General features: G+C 37.3%; 1 protein-coding gene across 2 annotated transcripts; it reads left to right on the top strand.

Annotated features, from left to right (window-relative positions):
- The first annotated feature begins 1,315 nt into the window (after positions 1–1,315).
- morf4l1 (mortality factor 4 like 1) lies at positions 1,316–8,681 on the top strand. 2 transcript variants are annotated; one of them, XM_039615866.1, is made up of 12 exons: positions 1,316–1,514; positions 3,293–3,339; positions 3,425–3,492; positions 3,583–3,669; positions 4,193–4,270; positions 4,362–4,387; positions 4,497–4,588; positions 5,733–5,834; positions 5,947–6,035; positions 6,190–6,362; positions 8,021–8,105; positions 8,187–8,681. In XM_039615866.1, exons 5-12 carry the CDS (start codon positions 4,215–4,217, stop codon positions 8,269–8,271), a joined length of 708 nt encoding a protein of 235 aa, XP_039471800.1. In that variant the 5' UTR covers positions 1,316–1,514; positions 3,293–3,339; positions 3,425–3,492; positions 3,583–3,669; positions 4,193–4,214; the 3' UTR covers positions 8,272–8,681. The 2 variants fall into 2 exon arrangements, with proteins under 2 accessions (XP_039471800.1, XP_031603308.1); XM_031747448.2 differs by lacking the exon at positions 1,316–1,514 and adding an exon at positions 1,585–1,731.
- The last annotated feature ends 1,285 nt before the right edge of the window (positions 8,682–9,966 follow it).

A 9,966-nucleotide genomic window follows, 5' to 3' on the forward strand; every position in this document is an offset into this window, starting at 1 on the left:
GCCACAGAAGCAGATGATTTCTTCATCTCAACAAAATCATTTACTAGTCAACAGTCAAACATGATGGTGGTAGTTTGGTGGTCTGGGGCTGCTTTGCTGCTTCAGGATGACTTGCTGTAATTGATGGATCCATGAATTCTGCTCTCTCCTAGAAAATCATGAAGGAGAATGTCTGGCCATCTTTTCGTGCCCTGAAGCTCAAGCACACTTGATTTATGCAGCAAGACAACGATCCAAAACAAGTCTACCTTTGAATGTGCTGTGCTGGCCTAGTCAAAGTCCAGACTGAAATCCAAATCAGATACTTTGACATGACCTTATACAGGTTGCTCAAAAATGCCTAATTAAAACAGTTTTGCAAAGACAAGTGAGCTAAAAATCCTTCCCAGTGATATGAAAGACCTATTGCCAGTTACCACAAATGCTTGATTGCAGTTCTTGCTGCCAAGGGGCACACAACTAGTTATTAGGTGTAGGGGACAATTATTTTTTTTTTACACAGGACCAGTTGGTTTGGCTATCTTTTTCTTTTTTCCATTAATGAATGAAATCATCATTTACAATTTATGTTTTGTATGTATTTTGTCTTATATTATGCTGGAGAATAGTGATCTAATTTGTTAACTAATGCCATTGTGCAGTAACTTGCAGTTACATTCACATTTGCATTGTTTTTATTTATTTTCTATCTATTTATTTATTCATTGCCATTTTTAATAACTATTGAAATTATAATTTTGGGGAGTATAAGAAAAAATATGTTTTTAAACTTTTTTTTCTACCCGGGTCTCTGGTTTCTGGAAAAGAAATTAACTGGTGAACATTGTATACAGAATCCAGACACTGAACATGGCATACCTTGTTGACATTTTACCTCCTTTTTAATTCTGTTTACTTATTTATTTATTGCGTTGGCTCAAATATGTTAATGTCATTTCATGATCAATATTATTATTTATTTTTACAGTATTGATATTAGAGGTTCAGTAACTATACTGAACTTCTGAAAACCTGCTTTTGGTAGTTATCCTCACCTCCACTTTAAAATAATAATAATAATAAGAATGATATTGGGGGAAAAAACAAACAACTAACAGCAACCAGCCAACCCACTCTGAAACTTTTACTTAACGTAAACAAACACCAAATAAAAATAATATATATATATCTCTATATATATATATATATATATATATATATATATATATATATATATATATATATATATATATATATATATATATATATATATATATATATATATATATATATATATATATATATATATATATATATATATAAAATCACCAGTCTTTGGAGCATCTGTTCATCATATGACACTAATTAATAGCACACTTGCGTCCGAGCCAAACCACAGGTCTGTCTCAGAGGACATGGGCACAACCAGCTGTTTTTAGCTTAAAGCCGTTTCATGACTTGTTGTCTAGCCTGCATTTTATTTTTTAACAGACACCGATGCTTAAAAACTCCAACAGAAGGCAGAGACGTGTAAGGTAAATGTGAACAGAAATCCTGTTTTGCATTCATTGCTGATTTGGCGTGTGGATGTGGGTTTAGTCGGGGCATTAAAGCGTCATCGCGACGGTCATGACGTTTTTAGAAAGCGGCGCCGCTGCAGACTGGAATGGGAGCTGGCGATTTTTCCCATATTTTGTTAGTTTAATCCGTGAATGGCGCCGAAACAGGACCCGAAACCTAAATTTCAAGAAGGTAACAGTTTGTTTCCTTCTTGCTGTGTTAGGCTTGTACCAGCAGCGAATGCTGGAGTTGCTGAAAAACGCCAAAGTGTCAGCTAGTTACTGATCGAAACAAACAGCTAGCCGTATTAGCTCTCATTGTTGTTACTGTGAACACAAAATGGGACTCGGGAGATTTTATTCGCAGCTTTGGTGGTTTATTTCGTCCTGTCATTACTACACAAACCAATTTCAGAAGTAAGAAGCTACATAAACTGTGTTTTCGAGATGTTTTAGTGAACTGAAAGCTATATTTTCATTCATGCAGCGTTAGCTTCTCATTGACTGTTAGCTGAGTCCTAGCTAGCTTTTTTTGTACACGGCGTGTTAGCACCGCCTGCTGCTGACTTGCCGCTCATTTGTGGAGTTATATACAAGTGGTTTAGTTATTAAATTAACTAGCTGGACTACGTTAAATTTAGTTAGTAAAAAGTCTTCTTTTTTTATTATCAGTCACCAGAATGTTCTCTTGACAGTTAGTCACATAGTGAGATTATAGTCGAGTTTTTATGTAAACTTCCTTAAATGTACAGTTGTGGTCAGACGTTTACATGTAGTCGTTATGGGCATGAAATGCCATGGTACTGGAAACTGCTGCAATACCACCATTACTGTCCACAGTGAAATCAGTTTTGCATCACTACGGACTGACAGGGTGCCGACCAAGGATAAGCCCCAGCTCCAAAATCGGCACCTTCAAGGTCGACTGAAATTTGCAAATGGCCACATGAACAAGTCAAATGTCTTCTGGAGAAAAATTTTATGATCAAATAAGAAAAAGATTGACCATCCCCTTGAACTAGTACATTGTTCAAGTGGATGAAATAATGAAGTAAGACGACTACCTTCAAATTCATGAACTTCACCTCAGATCAAGAGCTAGATGGTTGAAACTTGGACGCATTTGGATGGTCCAACAAGACAATGATCCAAAGCACATATCAAACTGGTTTTGGAATGGATAAAGCAGTCTAAGATTAAGCTTCTGGAGTGACTCTCCTAAAGCTCGGACTTCATCCCTATTAAAAAGTTGTGCCGTATGTCTGGGCCAGGAAACCGACAAATTTATATTGCCTCTACCAAGTCTGCTAAGAAGAGGGGTCAGATATCCAGTCAGAAGCTTGTTGATGACTACCAAAAGCATCTGGTTGAGATGGAGCTTCCTAAGAGACATAAACAAATATTAGTAGGAGTGTATGTATACTCTTGAGCCTGTGTGGCTAGGAAAACATCCAAAATAAATTCAAACGTATGCACCCAAATCTTACGTTTTGTTTTTGTTTTTTTAATACAGTTAAACATGCATAGAGATGTATGTTGTACAATCAGTCAACCATGGAAATGGGAAAGTTCAAATTATTAAATGCCCAAAGTTACTATGACACGACTGTAGTTCTACACGTTAACTGACCTGCGGAAGCATTCATGTAGCAAATACAGCTGCTGTGAAGTTGTTTTTTGTTTTCTTTTGTTTTTTCTTCTGTCCTGTCAATGCCTTACTCGCGTCCTTATTTTATTGACTGATATCTCTTCAGGTGAAAGAGTGCTGTGTTTTCATGGGCCATTGCTCTACGAAGCTAAGGTAAGCTGCCTTAATTAAGCGCGTCTCTCATTCAGTCGTCTTCTTTGTGTCTGTGTTTGACAATGAGTCATGCCTCTCTTTGCAGTGTGTTAAGATAAACATCAAGGACAAACAAATCAAATACTTTATTCATTACAGTGGGTGGAATAAGAAGTAAGTTTTTGGTTCCAATAAATCCAGATTAAAGTTTGTACAGGAACTGTTTAAGAAGTGCTTACATTCTTTTGATGTTGTGTCTTCCAGCTGGGACGAATGGGTTCCTGAAAGCAGGGTGCTTAAGTATGTGGATAGTAATCTGCAGAAACAGAGAGAGCTTCAGAGGGCCAATCAGTACGTCAATACTCTGTTTTTATTTTCACTATTGACTTTGAACTGACTGTGAGTTCCTTATGACTGTTGGAGCAAGTTAGGCAAAATCCTTCATCTAATTTCAGTAGCACACATTGTGTGCTATGTTTTAAACATATTGGGACACAACAGGGTTTTAGTCTAGCTCACAATGGGCCTGTATGGAGTCACTATACAAGTGAAGATCATTCAGTCTTAATAGAAGTACAAATATTTTCCTGTAATTTTATTTACACATTAATCTGTTATTTTTATCCTCGAGTAAATGTCCCACTTAGGAAAAACTGGTTAAAGTGTTTATAACAACCCCCCCCCCCCCCTTTATTTGTGTACTAAATCCCTTTATGCAAGTGTCAACACTAATGTGTCATGCCTATTTATAGTACTACTTGGACATAACAAAAACTGTTAGGTCACATGCTACAGTGATTTTTAAATCTTGTGAAGCGTAGTGAGTGTGGTACAATTTCTGTATTCCTGAACATCTGAACTTGTTTTAATACAGAGACCATTATGTAGAAGGAAAAATGAGGGGTCAAGCGCCAAATAAGAAGATACCTACGGCATCGCAGAAAAACGATGTGTGAGTTTTTTTGTTTTCCTCTGTAACACAAGCTGCCAAACTGCTTTTCATATAAACACTTCACACTTAATTTGCTTTTCGTTGTTTGTAGGAAAACCAAAAAGAACAAACAGAAGAGTAAGTACATCACATTGTCTAACAATGTTAGAATTCATAAACGCTATTCTTAAAATTTACTGTCTTTATAAGGCAAGAGTGGCAGTTAACTAAAACTGTGTCTGTGCAGCTCCTGGAGCAGGAGAAGGGACTAGTTCAGGAGGAGATCCAACCCATCCTCCACGCAAGAAAAGAGCTCGTGTTGACCCAACTGTGGAAAGCGTAAGTTCAGAGAACTGCTCAATTTTTTTCTGCTGGTAATGTCAAATAATACCAGACTGTGCGAAAATGAACAGACTTAAGGTGCCAATACACCTGCTGCAGTGGTCGCTTTGCTCATTGCTATGCTATCACACAGATGCAGCCATTTATGCCTGCCGTTAAGGCGCAAGAGGTTTGCAGTATTCTCCTAAATGATAGGTTTCGCCACTCAGACACTATCTTGTCATATGCGCTGATGGGGAGGAGGAGAAGTCAAAACCGGAAGCCAAAGCTTTGTCAAAAGTTTTTTTTTGTTGTTTTGTTTGCAAAGTTCCTTTCACAAACTCAGCTGAGCACAACGCACCAAGTCGCAAAAATCAAGAGGTGCATGACCGACCAACATGGCACAAGATGTGAAGTGAAAATTATCACGAGACGCCTACGACACAAGCGACGCGGCGACCATAAAAAAGGCCTAAGGCTGCTTTGTTTTCTCCTCATGTGGTTCATGAGAACAAAGTAATCGCACTTGGGTGCAGACCAGAACAACCGCACTGAAACCCTTTGGGGGAGCTGATCTTTCTTTGGTTTCAAACAAACTTCAGAGCAGTTTGTTTATGGTTGTTTATAGGTTTGAGTGGAACACCTTGCTGTAGCCGAGAATGCTTTGCATTCTGGAGTGTTGCAGCGTGTATAAACTGTGAAATATTAACCAGATAAAATACAAATGTTAGGACTAAATTTTCCATGTTATCCACTATTCCAGACCACAGCACCTGTTTCCTGTATTTACTTTTGTTGCTCTTACTCCAGACTCGTCGAGCGAGTAAGCATACCGAACATTGCTGCATCGTTTTTAGTGACGCATTTTGGCTCACTTGGAGTTTGATTGGCATCTTCTGTGTGAAAAGAGACGAAACCATGGGAAAAAGCTCCAAGTTTACAAATTCATGAACTGCATCAGACCAGAGTAAACAAACTATAGGTGTAAAAAAGCCTTAGTTCACTGCAGTTGCAGCTGTGTAGCAGGAACTACATTTTAAACCACTGTTTATGAAATGTTTCTGAGGCTTGGATTCCTTTTAGGTGTGTAAACATGATTGTTAAAAGCTTCCTTTTAATTAACTTTTTCTTTTTTTTTTTCCCCGCACTCCTGTTTACTCAGGAGGAAACTTTCATAAATCGAGTGGAGGTCAAAGTGAAAATCCCAGAGGAGCTGAAACCCTGGCTTGTGGACGACTGGGACTTGATTACACGGCAAAAGCAGGTTAGTAAGCACTGACCTTAAACTCAAGTTTCACTTACTTCACAGCATTTTATACATTGTATTTGTCTACAACATTTCCAAGGTTATTTCTTTCTATTTTGTTTTTCTTCAGCTTTTCCACCTACCTGCCAAAAAAAATGTTGACACAGTCCTTGAAGATTATGCAAACTACAAGAAATCAAGAGGAAACTCAGACAGCAAGTAAAAACTTCTACTTTTCATCTTCTCAAGCAAAACTGTTTATGGTGCAAGCAATGCAGAGAGAGAAAATGTTTTATTTAAAATGTTTCTAGGACATGGTGAACAAATACTAAGAATAAAGATTTGACTTTTCTTTTTTCTCTTCACTGCTCAGGGAGTTTGCTGTAAACGAGGTGGTTGCTGGTATCCGTGAATATTTCAATGTTATGCTGGGGACACAACTTCTCTACAAATTCGAGAGGCCTCAGTACGCAGACATCCTTGCCAACCACCCAGATACACCAATGTCTCAGATCTATGGGGCTCCTCACCTACTCAGACTCTTTGGTAAAAGCACTTACACATCATCATGTTTGGTGAAAGAACTAGACGACGAAAACGGTGTAGAAGAGCTAAAGATTGTCCTGTTTCCTTATCAAATTATTCATATAAAGCCATTAACAAATTGTATATTATAAAAACTATCAGATATGTGTTGTAGGTCTTAATGCACAAAAATGATTGAACATGTTTTTGTCTAAGCTTTAACATATTAAACACAGAGCTGTTTCTAGCATAAAACTCCAAATATGCAAAGATGCTTTTTAAAAAAGATTATCTTCCTTTTCACTGGTGTTGAAAGAGCTGACTGTAAAATCTCTTGATGATTCAGTTACTGGAAATGAACTCTTTGATCTGGGGGAGGTATCATTTCCACTGTAACCACAGTTTGAAGGCACAGCCAAAAGTTTTTCATCTTCATCATCTCTCGACTTGGGCTAAGCCCAAAATAACTCCATTTTGGCATTAATTGTGACCTGTCAGTCATAATTAAGGTTGTAAAAGATTTCAGTCATATTAATGTCATTATTCATTTTGCTTGTAGGTCAGATTCTTTTCTGGATTCGGTCTGTCTTTTATGAATGCTTTGTGAAGATAAAATTGGGCCTAGACAGGTTTTTAGTGTCAGGGCAGTGTCTGAGAAATCAGAAAAATATGCCAGCATCAATCATAAAAAGGAATTGATAGCTTAGAGGCTGTTTATACCCCATCTAGGGCTGGCCCGGACAAAACACGAAAGGCATCTCTTTCCCAAGTTCCAAGGAGCCACAAGAGCCACTTGTTAAGTTGGTGAATTAACTCCGGGGTGAGCTGAGGCTAGAACATCAAGCAAATCTGTCCACAGATTCAAAATGGAGATAATCCAACCAAAAGAAAGAAAAAGCAAAATGCAGCAATTCATGTACCCAACTGACATAAATATGAGAACTGTTCAAAATTGAAGGCAGCCCACCCTTAGTTATTCACACTTGAACACAAACACATGGCAAGAGCTACATGTGTGTGGCAGGTTGAAACTTGAAGGTGGATGAATTCTCTGCCCAGTTTCTGTCATCCAGCTGGAGCCAGTCATCCGCAAGCAGCTGAGACCCTCAAAAATTGGGGGGGCTTGATAGAAAAATAGCTGCAACTCCTAAATGATTAATACATTTTGATAAACAGTTATAGCTGAAAGTCTACACTTCAGTCATATCTTAATTTATTTTAAAGTCTCCTGTGGCAGTGTACAGAGACAAAACTGCGAAAGCTGTAATCGGCCAAAAGCTTATAGACCTGACTGTGATGCCATGTTTATTACAGGTTATGTTGTCTCAGTTAATTTCTTGTCATAACAACACATTATAAATAAAGTCAGAATGACATAAACTCGGTAAAACATTTGTTGAGATGAGTGTTGCACACACGCCTCTTTAGATGGTGTTAATTTTTGCTTAAGCAGTAGTAGTGTAGAGGTCAATTCACTGTTGACCTTCTCTGTCTAGTTCCTACTTTATCCTTTAGTGCGTGAAAATATATACTCATGCAAGCATCAACACTTAGAAATAAGGGCTGCTTTAAATTGAAAGTGTGCAGGTGAGGCATGGTTTTGCAATGAACTGTTACAAATGAAACGGAGGTCAGTGGTCACATGACTTATAAAGGCTGTCATTGTTCGGTTTTGAAAGTGAGAATCGGAGCCATGCTGGCGTACACTCCCCTGGATGAGAAGAGCCTTGCACTGCTGCTCAGTTACCTACAGGACTTCCTCAAGTGAGTATTCAGGAATCTTAACGAGGCTCATGATGATTATCAAAGTGCAGCAGAGATGAGTAAAATGTTTCTTCATTTCAGGTATCTTGTAAAAAACTCTGCATCGCTCTTCAATGCAAGCGACTATGAAGTTGCCCCTCCAGAGTACCACCGCAAGGCAGTGTAAGGTTTTTTATTTTCGGATCAGAAGGCTTTGTGTGTTGACGTTTGGAGACATTCTTCCCAGTTGAAAGGATGTTTTCACAAAACGCCTTTGGAGAGCGGATTGTGAGAGATCTGTTGACGATGTAGAGGAGAATTGGAGCAAGATGTCACACTAATCCCTGGACAAATCCATTTTCTTTCATGTGGAAAGCTGCTGATTATGCTGTTCCTGTACTGGTATGTTTTTGAGTACCACTTTGTAGTTTGTTTGTTTGTTTTTTTTTAATTTTGTTTTTGTTTGGGTTTTTTTCTCTCTTTAGAGAAAAGAATTTCACGTTCCCTATTTTGATTCAGATGCTGGCTTAATTTGTCATGTAGGCTGTCACCATTTTTCTAATAAAACCATTCTCCAGATGTTTGTCCTTACATTTACATTTTGTTTAAAGACCTGTTTACGTGAAGATCCTTTGTTTTGTTTTTTTAAATGTAGTGCTTTATGGGAGCGTTACAAAAATCAAAATGAAGATGTGATTCGTTTACAACAAAGGTACAGATTTCTTTTCATATATTTTGTTGAAATATATGAAACCCGTTAAGACAAGTCAGTTGTATAATATGCTGTAAGTATTTTTAATAGATTAAATATTATTTTGGACTTTTCGCTCAAGTTTAATTTTACTTGAATTTCACTCTTTTACCCAGCATCATAGTTAATGAACAAGGACCAATAACAAGAAAGCATTTCTTTTATGCAATTAATGTATGCTAGGTCTTTTTCTTTCTTGTTTTTCTTAATGCCTTTTAGGAAATGTGTACTCAATAGAAGATATTGTTTTTTTTTTGTTTTTTTTTAAATCTATAATACAAATGGAGGTTTTAAGTGCAAACATTAGTGCTTGCCAGCTTTTTTTTCTCCATCTTTTGATTCTGCTCTCATTTAGTTTTCATTCATTTCAAGTATTTTATGTAAACATGTAAATTACTCAACGCTGAAAGACAGTGAGCTTTTAAATGCACAACTTGGTCTTTAAAATGACTAAATGTACACATTTTTAATTAGTACATGGTGTAAAACAACACATTATTTTAAAAAAAGTATTATGTCTGGGGTCTGCAGAGCCAAACCAGAAGGATTAAAGTTACATCTAGTTCTGTCATGTGAATGTGGGGCATTTGCTGGTGTAACAAATGCAGCAGTGCCGTTGCACTGAAATATTTAAAACCATATCTAATTTTAACTGGTATTTTGTGCCTGTTGTAATCTACAACACTTACTGTTAAAATATATTTATATAAAATATATGCTATAGAGAACAAGCTTTATACTGTTGTCACATTTGGCATTTGGTTGTCATTTTATCCTCTTGGCTACAATTTCCCATAATCAGATCATCTCAAACTGGTTTCTTGAACATGACAAAGTGTTCACTGTATTCAAATGGCCTCCACAGATCTCAGTCCATCTGTGGTTGAAAGGGATATTGACATCATGGATGTGCAGCCCTCTAATCTGCAATGGTGTGATGCTAATATGTCAATATGGACTAAAATCTGGCATCTAGCCTGAAGATGGAGCGGACCACATGAGGCTTGGTTGTTTAAAAAGATCACAATCTAAACTTTGGTGCTGTTCTTGGAAAAAAAACACCACATTGCACCCAAACCACAACGATCAAAGTCTGCACTAAATAACTGAAATAACCTCACTAACCATAAC

Source organism: Oreochromis aureus, linkage group 7 (assembly GCF_013358895.1).
Source record: "Oreochromis aureus strain Israel breed Guangdong linkage group 7, ZZ_aureus, whole genome shotgun sequence".
NCBI lineage: Eukaryota > Metazoa > Chordata > Actinopteri > Cichliformes > Cichlidae > Oreochromis > Oreochromis aureus.